The 15414-nt window shown below is 38.0% G+C and overlaps 1 protein-coding gene across 2 annotated transcripts; it reads left to right on the top strand.

The window, feature by feature from the left end:
- Window positions 1–356: 356 nt before the first annotated feature.
- On the top strand, window positions 357–15205 carry LOC136425309 (disintegrin and metalloproteinase domain-containing protein 10-like). 2 transcript variants are annotated; one of them, XM_066414153.1, is made up of 15 exons: window positions 357–717; window positions 1347–1494; window positions 2038–2156; window positions 3359–3603; window positions 3939–4069; window positions 4650–4776; window positions 5402–5586; window positions 6163–6298; window positions 6606–6768; window positions 7280–7442; window positions 8297–8483; window positions 8949–9060; window positions 11235–11434; window positions 12163–12297; window positions 13466–13580. In XM_066414153.1, the coding sequence occupies exons 1-14, from the start codon at window positions 657–659 to the stop codon at window positions 12292–12294; spliced, it is 2109 nt and encodes a 702-aa protein (XP_066270250.1). In that variant the 5' UTR covers window positions 357–656; the 3' UTR covers window positions 12295–12297; window positions 13466–13580. The 2 variants fall into 2 exon arrangements, with proteins under 2 accessions (XP_066270250.1, XP_066270251.1); XM_066414154.1 differs by lacking the exon at window positions 12163–12297 and having other exon boundaries at window positions 13466–15205.
- The last annotated feature ends 209 nt before the right edge of the window (window positions 15206–15414 follow it).

The raw sequence follows: 15414 nt of genomic DNA, 5'->3' as shown, positions 1-15414 counted from the left end.
ATTGTCCACGAAATATATATTCCTACAGACTTTTAAAGTTACATACACTTTAATTGTTCAAAATCACTATCCACATGGTGTTTGAAAACCCCCTTTAATCGATATTTCAGTATCCCCTATTACAGCCTCCCGAGAACAATGTTGGGTCCGTGTATCCACCAAAATACACGAAATAGCTGGGATCGTGAAGTATTTTCTGTCATTTTCTTGTCGCCAGGACTATAAATATATTATCTTATGCCGGCACATAGCAACCTGTGATGTTATCTCATCAAACCTACTGTATTTCGGTAGATTTCTTCCATCTTTATGTGCATTTCGGTATTTCGGACGTGTATTTCGTGCATTTCATGTATTTCGGTTATACACGGACCGAACAATGTTGGGCGGCGGCCATGTTGAAGTGAATGCAAACGTTTTGGATTGTCAGTGACTAAAATTGGCGCTTAAATTTTCACACGTCGTGTCAAGGCGATTCTTAATTCACTGCGAACATCTTAGCACTTAAGTGAAGAAAGTCACAGCGTCTTGACGCTTTCTGTAAGACGCAAGAGTTTGGTAGCGCTGATTTTAGGCTTGCCGAAACAGGTGCTCCGAATTATACTGTCAAGTTTCAGTTCCGCAAAATTTGTTGTGACTGAAAAACATCGAGAAAGATGAAGACAGCTTCCATCGTCGTGTTTGCAGCTCTCTTTTCTACCGTAGTTGTCACAACAGGTAAGTGAAAATAGGTTGACCACAGTTTTAGAATGGGAAGCAAATTATTTTTGATTTACGAAATGGGGAGGGGGGCAAAAATTATTATCTTCCAGGAAATAATAATAAGATATTATTTCAATCTTTTGTTGAATACAGTTTATTTATTCCATGTCTGTTACTTGAGATTATATCTTGAAGGTCAAAATGATAGTCTATATAACCTCCTTGGCCTAATAAAACATGAACAATACATAAATGAACCATAAATGAAATTTATAAATAAATGTCAGATTTTAGAATTGTCATCATCCCTAACTTACCTTATATTTGAAATTCATATTTGTAATGTTACGCATAGTTTATATCTGGAGTTGTAGTTACAACAGAATTCATCAGAGTTTCTGTTGGATGTTTGCTCAATCATGAATGTTGCATAAAATTTCGTCCATTGCTTAGTTACGATGTCATTTCCGACACGACATTTGGATACTATAGATGGGATGTCATCCTTAAATACGCAAACACGATCTGACATGATACTTTCTGTGGAAGTGTTCCTCAAATCCAAATCATAGCCCTGTCAAATGTATATTTGTACATATTTGTTCTGAAATCATTATCATAATTTATTGTCTTAACTCCTACAGGTGAGAGACTGAATGACTTCATAAGTCATTACGAAGGACTCAGGTACAGTACAGAGACTCTACAGGCCAAGCATGAGCGAGTCAAGAGGGCGGCTATGGGGGAGGCCACTCATGAGGATGTTCACCTCGCATTCTTTGCACATGGAAGGTAAAAACTCCATGTTTTCTTAACCTTCTTCCTGCTGAAGTAGCATTTGGCACCAAATTTGTATTGGTTACAGGGTTAGGCAGCAGGGAGAAGGTTAGAAAGGACGAAAATGACACATCATCTTACCCAACACTTTGTTGTTACTATATCATTCCGTAAAGTTATTAAAAACATATTTCTTTAGAATATACCTGAAGTTACTGAATTTGAGTCAGCCATTTCCCTAATAACATACTTTCCAACCTGTATATTTTTCTCCAGCTCAATATTTGATATACTAGTACATATAATATGATGTTCTGATCAAGTAATGTTTCTTCTAAGTTAAGTAGATGACAGTGTTCCTATTATACATTTATGTCAACTTTGCTTAAAATAAAATGAAGGAAAGCATATTCATTTTTAGTGTGTGTGAAACCTTTAACTAATCAATTATTTTGTGTTTTTTGCTCTATGTAAATTAAACCATACTTGTCAGTAGTTGTACATGTCATTGTGTAGAGTTCTTCTAACTCAACTCTGACTATTACTTCCTAATTGCAGAGACTTCCACTTACAACTGTCACCAGATAACAGTATGTTCAGTAAAGACTTCCAACTGGAAACTAGCAGAGGTGTCAAACAGATAGACCTGTCTCACATCTACTCAGGCTATCTTGTTGGTGAGTGGGGCTAAAATCTAACAGTAGTTCATCTGTATCCTATAGTGATACCGTAAAATTCCTATTTACGTATGCACCCCTCCTAACGTACGCACCCCCGATTCGGGGACCATTGCAGGCCTGACTCAGTGAGTTGAAATGTTCAGGGGGAAAACCCTCCTAACGTACGCACCCCCTCTCCAGCATTTCTGTGGATAGTTAGAGGTTGACATGATCATCCTTCCGATGATGTTTACCGACTTAAAAGGTTACTGAGAAAATGCTTCTGGGTAGAAGGTATCAAACAATTTAAATATATGTATTATCCATTCTTTATTACTGATTGTGTGGTAGCATTCCACACTTCATTTGCATGAAGATGTACCGTAGTCTCATGCTGATATGCGATTTTTCCGAGGAAGAACCCCTCCTAACGTACGCACCCTGACTTTGGCTTCGACCTGGAGCACCTGCTTGCATCTTGAACAGTTTAAAAAGTGCGTACGTAAATAGGGATTTTACGGTAGTATTCAATGAGTACAATGGCTCTTTTTAGGTGATAGTATAGTGGTGGCAAAAATTGGTGGCCTTGTTGACTAATAGAAGCAAAGAGTCTGAGTTTTAATCCCTAACAGGTCTCAATGTTTAAAAAAGTTGTTCCCTTGGAACTTAACACCTATTTCCTCACATGAGTACCTAGCTCGAGTATTACCCTCTTGAACGGAACGGAACGAATTTAGAGCTTAGAATTCAATAGATTGTGTACATACTGCTGCAGGATATAGAGCTCTAGCCTCATGTGTATTGTACAGTACTTGTGGCGAACCACATCATAATTAATTTTCAATTTTCATCTGTTTTCAAAAAGAAATATTCAGCCATACTGTAAAGCCTACAAAGCAGCTGCAAAATGAGGAAATGTATGCTGTAAATTGCAAAACAATTTTTTGGAAAATGGATACTGATGTTATGGAGTGCCAAAGTCAATGAAGAATCTATCAATCATTCGGTATGCCATACTCGTGTCGTGGGTTAAGTTTGCTCATCGTTCCTGACCACATAGATTAAAAGAAGGCAACTTTGTTTTTCGCCAAACTTTTTTTCTTCTTGCACACTCGCATCAGTTTTGGGGTCCACGGAGGATGTCATCCATATAATCAAATTAACATGGCCTAATTTGAAAAACCGTTTGTATGTTTTGACTTTATAACTGTTGTGTTTAGGTGAACCTGGTACCACTATGTGCCATGGCAGCATTATCAACGGCAGGTTTGAAGGATTCATCTACACACCGCAAGGGGACTACTACATCGAGCCCTCCGAACGCTACAACACGAGCGCCGACGTCCACTCTGTCATGTACAAGGCGGAACACGTAGAAGACCCCCTACCGGGACAGAAAACGGGATGCGGCGTCCACGGCGACTACATGTTACATGAGCCCAAAACTGTTTTCCCGCCCGAAGAGGTATATACTATATGGCTAGATTGCATTTTATTTGTTAATTCTTTATACTAATGATGAAATTTGAAATTATTTGTCACTAGTGTAATTTTGAAAGCATCTATAGGATATTAATTCTTCTTCCTATATGTAGCATTAAAGCATTTCTGAAATTATTACCGAAAGATTGTTTCTATAGATAAATCTTACCTCCTAGGCATTTGAAATGAATCAAAATTGCAAAAAGACACGGAGAAAATTAAAATACCGGTAAGCATAAAGTCTGAAGAAAAGTCTTTTTTTAATGTGAATTTTTGAGCCTCTTTTTTTTTTCCAAATGTTTTTTTCTTCGAATGTAGGTTGATGGCAATGAGGTTAACGACCACGAGTACAACAAGTACGCGGATCCCCACAAGCGCTACCGTCGACAGACAGTACCGACCAAGAACACGTGCCAGATATACATCATGGCGGACCACAAGTTCTACGCGTAAGTACCAAATTCTATCCACATTGCAACAGTTACTAACTGTAGATCCTGACACACATTCAAATAAATAATTAGCTAGCAAGCTTAAGGTGTCAGGATATCTTTTGGATGCCCTACACTAAGACCCTGTTGGTATTAAGCCTATCATGCTGCCGGTTGAATTAAATTAAAGAGTTACTAATTTAGCTGGCTACCTTAGCCTGACATGAAAGCTAATCGACCAGCCAAATAAGGGTTTTAGCAGGGTAAATTGAATCCACCTCAGGAGAAGGATTGGACATATTCTGATAGAACCCTTATTTAGCTGGTTAATTTGCATTCATGTCAGGCTAAGATAGACGGCTTATTTAGCCGGGTAACTCTATGATTTAATACAACCGGCTATGATAGGCTTATATGAACAGGGTCTTAGAAAACATTAGACACCCTCCTTTAGCAGGGGACGCCTAGAAGACGTCCTGTTTTCCTGGTAATTACAAATACACATGCACATGTGTTCCCCATACAGGTAACGTAAAGGGGCAAGCAGGCTGATTTGAGTATATTATTTGACATAATATTATGTCTTAATCTATTTCAGATATTACGGTACGTGGGAAGCGGCGGTGGCGCAGATCGCAGCACACGTGAAGGCCGTGAACGCCATCTACCGGCCGCTGGTTCTGGACGCCAAGACAGGATACGGCATAGAAGTCACAAGAATCAGGGTTCGTATCAGTCTTTGTAGGATTTATAGACAGGCTGTCCAAAAATTGGGGGAGGGGTGCCCAGGCTTCCCCAATGGGCTCTATGAATTAACAATTACCTGGTAGCTTTGCATGTCAATCAAATTAGATCAGTGACAGTTGATCACGCCAACACTGACGAAAGGAGATTGTTCTGTCCGTCTAGATCTGTAGCACCCTTGACGATTTGCTTATAGGTGCTTTCCAACTGACTGTCCGTAAAGGTGCGTTTCCACTAACTGTAGTAGTATGTGGCTATACTGTAAAATTAATACAGAAATGTTCGTGGGGATTTAATTTTGCGGTAGGGAGAAAATGGAGTGTTCGCAGTGGTTTTGAGTTCCCATTTGAAACAATAGTAGAGCCACAGTTATGCAATGGAACAGCTTTTCACGGTAGTTTTAAGTTTGTGGTAAAGAGTTCACCACGAAAACTGCGAACATAAAAACATTACAATCATTTCTGCATTTATACTCTTATAGTAATTGCAAAGTCGAAACCACCACGAACATTTTTTTCTATACCACAAAATTAGATCACTGCGAACCTAAATGCATTGACAGTACTACATGTATGCTTGACAGATGCATGTGTTTGTTCTTGTTAGATCAACACCAGTCGGGATGCATTAGAAACTGACAACCCCTTCAGGCCGGATAACATTGGAGCAGAAGCTTACCTGGACCTACTGTCCAACTACAACCACAACCCCTACTGTCTGGCCTATGGTTTCACAGACAGGGACTTCGAGGGCACTCTGGGGCTGGCCTGGGTCGGAAGCATTTGTTCTAGGTAAGGAATTTGTTTTGTTTTTGGTGTGTCTCTTTGTTCGTTTGCTTTTGTGTCTGTAGTTATTTGAATGTAGTAGAGTGACTCAGGTTTCCACATGCATGTCAGGGCCACTGACAGGAAGTTAGGTCAAAGGTCCCAGAAAGGTCCCAGAATAATCTCATTTACTTTCTTCAATTTCCTGCTGTATGCATGTCTGCTACCTTATGAGAGTCAGTGATAAAAATGCATTAAACAAAATCAGAGATATTAACAATATTGAGTAAAATAAGAAGTTCACGAAAACTAAAAATTTTCACCGAAGTCTGAGATCTTTGATTCTTGTTTCAATTGTTTGACGTAACATTATGTAGAATGAAACAAAAATAGATCCAGTTCTAGTTAAGAAAACAACTTTGTCTTCTCTTTATTTATCGATTTTGAGTCAACTGTCCTTCTGTATGAAAGTTTTTTTTTCTTTCTATATATATATATATATAAGCAGGTTACCCCTGCCTTATATGGTGGTTATGTGACTTATTATGAATGAGCCAATCAGTGTGCATGCAGGAAAGTTAATTTTTTTAAAATTCTTTAAAGGTACCTGAGCTACAGTGGAAGGCACCAATCCAGGAACACAGGCCTTGTCTCAGTACAGCTGTATGGAAACCACGTCCCTCCTAAAGTGTCTCACATCACCTTTGCCCACGAAGTCGGCCACAGCTGGGGATCTCCTGTGAGTATGGTGCATTGGACTTGCTTTGACTGGTCCCAAATATGCAAATTGATCATATGTAAAATAGTTAGAAGAATTAGATTAAAATTCTTGCATAGGGGTCAAATTGTGAAATCTCCATTTTGAACTAGTATGACTTTGCAATTGTTACCTTTTGGCATAAGTTATTTTGGAATGTTCCATATTTGCACAGGGGTGATTTTAAAACAGTCCATTTTTGCATGGTCGGAGATGGAGTGAAACATGCTGTACTAGCTTGCAAATTTTGTCTTTCCAGTATTTTACTGACTTTTACTCTAACGTTTAGCATGATCCCGAGGGCGCCTGTTCCCCTGGCGGCGAGTTTGGGAACTACATCATGTTTGCCCAAGCCACGTCCGGAGACAAGTCCAACAACAACAAGTTCTCCTCATGCAGCATGGACAGCATCAAACGCACAGTGGGCTCAAGGTCACAGAGGTGTTATAGACGTAAGTCTAGATTATTTACAAATCTCTGAAAACATAATTACAAATTTAAAGTTACCGTAAGCCAGAATGTGTAGGAATGTTTAATCAAAGATATGTGTTAACTGATATGTTACTGTACATATCAGTTAGCACTAAGTCTTAGTGTTGCTACTACTACATTTTATTTGAACTACTTATACTATAAGTCAGTAAACGTTTAACTTAGTAAAGTTATATGTGTTGGTTTAACGGTTACAGTGTTTGGCCCAGAACCCAGCAGAGGTCCTGGGTTCAAATCCCCCAACATGATGCCAATGTTGTGCCCTTGGAAAAGGCAACTTTCCTCACTCCACCAAGGTGTAACAACTGGTACCTGACTTTGGTTGGGAAGGTAAAAGACGGTGGAAGGAGAGGGTTGGGCTCCTCCTTCCAATACCTTGCCCTAGACACAGTGGATAACAAAGCACTGCCCTTACCAAAAATGAATGTTTCTATTGACAAAAGCTTTTGCTATGTTATTGTCTTCATGTAGCCGCTGATTCTGCCATCTGTGGTAACGCCATAGTTGAGGAGGGAGAGGAGTGTGACTGTGGTTATCAGGACCAGTGTGACAAGATGGGAGATGCCTGCTGTAACGGCCAGTTTCAGGAGGGCTCGGGGATCGCATGTACCCTCAAACAAGGCGCAACATGCAGGTATTGTTCTGAACCTACTCCAAAAAAATGCCAACCAATACAAAAGAAATTTAGACTTGAATTGATTTCTTAACTTGAGAAAGTTCAGAAGAAAGTTTTCCTTCTTGTGAGAATTTCATTGGAAAGAGTTCTCTTTTTTTTCTTATTCATCCTTAAAATTCTATCTGATTGAAGGGTATCTTGTAGGCATGGGCACTGGATTACAATATGAAACTGAAAGTATCAGATGACAAAATAAATGTTTACCTAAGATTTACTGAAAAAAAGATGTCGGATGAACATCTGAAATGTCTGATTTTCATATTGTAATCCAGCGGTAGGGGTGGATACCGGTTCGCTGGACCTGATTCGGACCTTTATAACATCCAAGAACCGAGTCCAAAAAACCTAAAGCCAAAAACCTGAGTCCAAAAAAAACTGAACAAAGTACAAATATATTTCTCTATTTTGTTTGATAAAAAGTGTTTTGAGTCTCCCCCCTGACAAAAAAGGCATTTAAAACAAGTGCAATATTCAAATATCAAACACTGGTTTATCTTGAAAGTCTTCTCCGCAAGAACTTTTATAGTCGTGCACGTCAGTATGAATTCTCAATGCTTAATATTGGTCTAATAAAACAAAACATCAACTGGACAGGTCCAGGTTCAGGTCCGGACCTGAACCTAAATCTCTGGACCTAAACTTGGACTTGAACCTTATTAAGCCGAACCGGTATCCACCCCTATCCAGCGGTATAGATTACATCAGAATTTCATTCTTCAACTTCCCGAAAACTAATATTCACAAACGTATCAATAGATATTAAATGGATAAATAAATACATAACTGCTAATTGTACAAATGTTTTCCTTTAGCCCTAGCCAGGGAACGTGTTGCAACACGACGTGTACGTACAACCCCAGTTCGTTCCTGTGTGCGAGTGAGAAAGAGTGTGCACACACGTCCTACTGTTCCGGTGTCAGCTCCTCCTGCCCTGAACCTGCGGCCAAACCTGATCTCACCACCATGTGCAGTGAGGGAACACGTGTCTGCCTCGACGGGGTGAGCGATAGTTATTTTATAAGCCTCCAGTTTTCTTATAAAGTGAAAGTTTTAAAGCTATATAAGTCGTAACATTGTGTAATTGTAGTAGGCTCCTTTACCTAGCTTGCTTTCAAAAGACATAGGGACAATTTGTTTTAAAAACTGATTTTAACATGTTTGTACAGTAATGTGTAATTGCTTGTGATCTTGATATTATGTAAGAAATGATTTCAATGTAACTGTCAACAGATTTCATGTTATAATAACATGCAAATGTAACATTGGAGTTGATTGCAATAAATCTGAAACTGAAAGTGATCTTGAACCAATTAAGCTCACTGAAGAGCAGTATTCTTCCATTGGTCGTGATAGATAAAATTTGCACAAATCTTGTGAGTTAAACAATTATAAAACCTTATTTCTAGTATTGTAACAGTGATAACTTAGTACTGTATTCTTAAAAGTTGCTTGCATCTCTTCCAGCAATGTAGCGAGTCAGTGTGCCGTCGGTACGGGTATGACAGGTGCGAGTGTAAGAGGAACGCTGACGGCACCAATGAGGAAGAACTGTGCCATGTGTGCTGTCAACAGCAAGGTGGGTTAGAAAGGGGCATGTCCTTTTTTTCAAAATGCTTCTCATAATCTCCTTTATTTCTTATGCCGCATCCCCTTTCATCTTTAACAATATCCTTCAATTGAAATATCATTCAATATCCTAAAAAAAACCCACAAAAGAACAGTATCCTTCAAAGTAGAAACTTTTTTGAATGCCCAAATCTAGCATATCCCAGAAGTTGAGAGATCTGAAGAGAAAATATCACAGTTTATAAATAGAAATGTGTTGTTTGTAAAATTGATATGAAATGTGTCATTTAAATGTGATGTGGTAAAGAGATGGTTTGTATTGCTTGCACAACCCAGGCCTCGAAATACTGGGTGCATGTGCACCTGTGTGCACCCAAAATTGGAGCTGTGCACCTAATTTTTGACTGTGGGTGCACCAGTGCACCTAGATATTTTTGTAGGCTATAAGGTAAGCAGAGTTTCTTCTAAACCGGGAAAGAGGGGCGGCGCGCCCTCTTGTTCTCGGCCTGCGCCCTCTTGTCAAAATGCCGATTGAACCCTGGTCGCACTTGGGCGATGTTCTTACTCTCCAACAACATGCTGCCGTACAACATGCAATCTTTCCCGAAAACGATCTTTCCTCCTTAAAAATATCCCAGCACCACCACAAAACAATGTAGCAGATCATAAAACATGTTATAATTAGTCCAAAATATTCCTATTGCGGTAGATGCACCGTTTAGACGGTGCAAAACACGATCAAAATAATATTTTTCCAACCGAGGCGCCATCTTGTTTCTTCTTGCTTTGCTGTCAGCTACTCTCGCGAGACTTGATATAGCTTACATGCAAGGTCAGCTGACCTAGATAGCGAGACTTCCCGAGACTTCGTGACCTTTCACCCACAGCCGGGGAACTTGCACCGACAGCTTTAGAGAGATTACGAGCTGTTTTTGTTGACATTTGAGCATCTAAAGATATCATCCCACAGCATATAACGGAAAAAGGCAAAGGAGTCTATCCATTGCAGAAATGAGATGACTTTTTTTCTGCCACAAATTGGATAAAGATGGCTAGATCGTGGCAATGTTTATATAATACTCTAATGATTCAGCTGAGGGATTCGGGTGTCCCAAAAGCTGAAAAGGACCCCGCTGTACATATCAGCGTCGCGGACCTGCCGCTAATGAAGTCCAGGCATGCCAGGTGCTTGTTCAGATCATGAAGGGACAGATATACTAGTATGCTTGCCACAATGCCAAAACTTCAATGGAAAAGCAGTATGAGCAAAAAAGGCCACCAGGGAGAACTTAAAGTATTTCTTTTTTTTAATTTTTTTTCATGGTTTAAAATTTAATGTGATTTGTGTTGGACTCAAACTTAACAAAAATCTAATTTTATATTTATTGGTTTCCTTTCAAAAAAATTTTGCAGTGGAAAAAAATTTTGCAGTGGAAAAAAATTTTTTTCACAATTTTAATCTGGAATTATTATTTTTTCTTCCATTTTGAACAACTAACCTTGAACTAACTCTACGATTTCTGAAGTTTCATGAGCTAAAATTTCTCTCTCAGATAGCCTCAGAATGTCCCATTTAAGCTGCAATTTTTCAAAGGCTTCACACCGTGGAAGGGGGGCCACCCCCCTTACACACCATCCCCCCCTCGGTCGCTTCGCTCCCTCGACACAGTGTGCTCCCTCTTGTCATTATTTTCTAGAAAAACCCCTGGGTAAGGGTACTATAATTGTACACTAGTACAGTGTGTATACAGAAAATACTCTTGAAATGTAAGTATCTTGACTTTTAGACAGAATAGCTAAAATTACCCTTCGTTTTATTCTACTTGATGTATCTAGTTAGCTATAGAATTACAGATTGTAGTTCTTAAGAGCGTTAAACTTGGTAATTTTGTTTTGCTGACATTCAACTTTATTTTGTGTGGTGCACCCAAAATTCTCTCTGTGCACCTAATTTTTTTTGTCGGGTGCACCAGTGCACCTATTTCCGAAAATGAATTTCGAGCCCTGCAACTGTGTGGCCCAATGGAGATGGGCACTGCCCTTTAAATTAAAAGGTGTAGGGAAGATTTTTACTTTAAATGAATAGTTCTTAAAAAAGTAATAATAATACTAATACATGGTACTACGAATGAATTCTCCTCTCTCGACTCATACTGTTGTTTCTTTGCTTTTACGTTTTTGTAGGACAACCGGAGACGTGCCGTAGCAGCAAGTATTTCCCAGAGTTCAACTCCGAATCCCCGCTTACTCTGGAGCCCGGCAACGTGTGCGACGACAACAAGGGTTACTGCGACAACCTCAACCGCTGTCGCGAGGTCGATATCGACGGACCGCTCGCCAGAATCAAGAAACTCGTGCTTTACGGAGCTTCAGATTGGGCCAAGGTAAAAATCATTCAGTTAACATGATACTACTTTTGTCTCATTACAGGTTTGGGATTACCGTAAATGCAGAAATGTTCGCAGGGATTTAATTTCACTGTAGGGAGAAAATGGAGTGTTTGCGGTGGTTTTGAGTTCACGTTTCAAACAAGCGCTACAGTCACACAATAGAACTGCTTTTCCCTGCAGTTTTAAGTTCATGGTTAAAGGTTTACCGCGAACATAAAACCACTGCAAACATTTCTGCATTTTACAGTATAGCGATAGCAAAACCTGTTCTGTTTTACCCCTGTAATGAAAATAAATTTGTATGCTATGAAGAACATGTTACATTGGTGACTTCACTGACTCATTTTAGTACATGTATGTTTTTGTTGCATTTCATCTTCTTGTTGTTGTTTTATGTGTACTCATTGCGTAGAAAATTTGCAATTTCGTTTGTTTACCAATTTTTGTACTCCTAACATATCATACATGATACATATAATACATGTAGCTGACATTGTCCTTTTATAACTAGTATTGTCTTTCAACTTTTCCACATTTTCTGACTCTTAGATTTTTAGTCTATGAAAGCACTATCAGTATTTCATAATCTTCATTTTGAAGTTGTCATGGTAACACTACTGCATGCAAGAAAAAAAATACTATTTTCACTTTCCATCTTGTAGTAATGCTTGTTGTTTGTTTTTGTTTGTGAGTCACGTGATAAACATGTTTCCGTCCAATAGACATACTGGTGGGCCATTCTCCTCATCATCATCGGAATCGCAGGAATTGTGACAGGAATAATATTCTGTCTCAATGCCGTGGTTCCCAGTAGTATAGAGGCAGCGAAAGCCGAAGCGGCGGGATTGCGTTGAGAGGTCATTTGTTTTCCTGACACCGTTTGAATCTTGTGTGCGGTTTGGTGTCTGTCTGCTCATGTCTTTATAACCTAAGATGGGTTGGCTGGCCTGTCGCGTCTACTAACTCTTTCATTTCATGTCTTAATGTTTGTCTTGACTTTGTGTCTTGTCTTGACTTCAGCAGAACAATACAAGGAAGGTGGCTGTAACTGAGGGCTCGCAATATGATTTTTCTGCATGCCTGCAGTGCTATGCATATGCAGGTTGCATTTTAAGCCCCTGCATATTAATAATACAGTGTACTTCAATTTTGGGTGATGTTTTCTTCCAGTCTAGAGGGCTCTTTTTAATCCTATTTATGAACAGGAATTGGAGCCATTTGTCAATTTTATTATACATGATTGTAATGAGATCTTCTTTATGCCTTTATGAAGAATTTTCTTTCTCTTGAACAAAGCTGTTTATTATGTGTGGGTTTCAAAAATGTTTGCTATCTTACTACCTGAAGCTGAGTTCTTTTGAATGATTAAGAATTCACTAAAAAAGGCTGCTACCTTAAAATACAATATAGTTTCTTTTTGTCCTGATATTTGCTGATGCTACTTACCTTTTTGAATGTTGCCTCTTTACTCTGGAGAGTTTTCTTGCTGTCATCAATTTTATGAAATTGAACATTGATATTTAGCATGATGTTACCTACCAATCAGCAATCAGCATTTCTTGTAATTTGGTTCTATCTGTCCATATGCCTTATATATATTACATGCTGTGTCTTGCAATTTTACAACAGTTCAATTATAAACAATTGTATCACTCTTTTTAGAGCTGCCCTAGTGAAAATCAGTTATTTAGAGCATTCAATTTTGCAAGCTCTATACCTTCAATCCTTTTTTAATCATGGGCATGTGTAGTACATTGTACTTCTATTTTGTTGAATACTCCAGGAGCATTTCAATTGAAAATATTTGTCTACAAAATCAAGGATTTTACCACTTTTGGCTCTTTCTATCTCTAATTTGATTTTAATGTCTCCCTGATTTTACATTCAGTTTATATCTCTCTGAGCCTAATCTTTGCAAGATTTTTGCGTGAATCTTTTGAAACTTACCAATTTGAAAACTCTGGAAAATCCTTGATGTTGTTTTTGTTTATTAACTTGTGTACCATTTGTTTGTTTATATTCCAGGACAACTGGTGGTCATTCCTACTGTTGTCAGTAGGGATAATCATGCTTGTTGTTGGCGTAACTTGTTGTCTCAACGCCGTCGTTCCCAACAGTATCGAAGAAGCAAAAGCAGAGAGAGCTGGACTACGTTAATTAAATCAAGAATACGATATGCCACTGATCATGAAAACAATACATGTTGAACATGATTTTTGTTACAATTTTGAAACTGCATGATTGAAGAAGCAACAGTTTACTCTAGAATACTTTTAAAACTATGCAGGGGACTGAGGAAAATAGTACATAATTTACATGATTTGTTTGAAGTTCCTTGAAAATGTATTTCTGTGATACATACATTTTTAAAGCTAGGCTACAAACTTGAAATTGTGTGTGAAAATGAAGTGACAAATATTGTTCCTTGGATTTAAAAACGATAACTTGAATCATAATCTTTATAGATGTACCGACAATATCAGAAGAAAAAGCTGAAGAAACTGTTGACCTAACGATAAATAATATTTACAGTTAGCATTTTTATACACTTTTCCTCTGTGACATTTCCTGCTCTTCCATGTACGACATTAGATAACTTCTAAAGAGTTTTATTTGATTGTGGAAAAAGTAAATCTAAAAATGCTAATAAAGACTGAAATTCCAGTGATAAGTTCATTAGGCATATACACGTATGTGTCCAAGGCAGAAATTCCTCAAAGGCAAAAACAGTTACTCCTATAGGGCAATGTTGCAACTCCTTTTTTGATGCCGTCCAAATTTAAAGTAACGTCATGGAACAGCAAAAGTGGTATGAATAACTTGATGTGATTAGGTCTAATAGAAAAGGAAATTTCAACAATAAGGATTATCTTTACTGACTGATTTAGCCTACAATGTTCCATGAAACGAAACTGATATCCCACCAATCATGATTGAACTGATTGAAAAGTCAATCAAATTCAAGAAGAAACAAAAATGGCATTAAAGCCACACACGTTAGCAGAATAGTGTGAAACAGTTGACCACATATAATGTTTTGGAAGGAAGGACATTTTTCCATGACAGAAAAATGTAGGATTAATGATGTTGTAACAAAGCAAGAGGCCTGTGTCTTAAAAATAGACTAAGTGAACATAGAATTTTACTGTGAACTATGCATTTCTTTGTAGTGCAATCGATGACAAATATTGTCTGTAAATTAGTAGTTGTTTTTGCACCTTTATGTAATATACAGTGTGTTTCTTACCATAGATAACATTTATACAACTTTACCTTTGTTGTACCACCTTTGTTGATTGTAAATATCACCATAAGATTTTTATAGTTTCACTCTAAGACCGTTACCAGTGGGGAATTTATGATGGAATATCAATCCATCACAAGAACATTTTTGTTTTTGCAAAGTAAATCTAGCTACAATTATACAGCACCGCATTTTTTTTTTATGATAGAACTTGTCAAATACTATAAAGTTATGTTAAGTTAAAATTCAATGTGTGTGAACGATCTGGCTTTTCAAACATGGAATTTGTATGCACCACAGAATTATTTTTTTTGCACGTAAAATTTAGATGTAACAATAGTGTGAAAGAAGATGTTGCCTTAGAATGTGTGGAACTCGCTGCATAGTAGTATAGAGCAAAAAAATGTTTAAGAATTGCACTGATTGAAACAGAAAATAGTATTATATCATTGTCCTCTGCCTCTACTCTAAAGAGAAGAATGCTTGAAGTTCTCAGATTAAATAAAGAATCGTCATGTCAACCTTTGTCAAACAGTTTTTTTAGACATCATAAATCAATACTTAATGACCACAACGGTTATCAAAATGTTCCAATTTCTTAGACTTAACCTCACAAATATTATGTAAACGTAAACTGATAGTAATTTCAGATTCACTTTACAAGATATTTCCTATACTCATGTAGTGTGGATTAGTCAGGATAATGTGGATTAGACTAGGAATCGGAAAA

Source organism: Branchiostoma lanceolatum, chromosome 19 (assembly GCF_035083965.1).
Source record: "Branchiostoma lanceolatum isolate klBraLanc5 chromosome 19, klBraLanc5.hap2, whole genome shotgun sequence".
Lineage (NCBI taxonomy): Eukaryota > Metazoa > Chordata > Leptocardii > Amphioxiformes > Branchiostomatidae > Branchiostoma > Branchiostoma lanceolatum.
The sequence above is the reverse complement of the archived record's forward strand: the minus strand, read 5'-3'. Positions and strand labels throughout refer to the sequence as shown.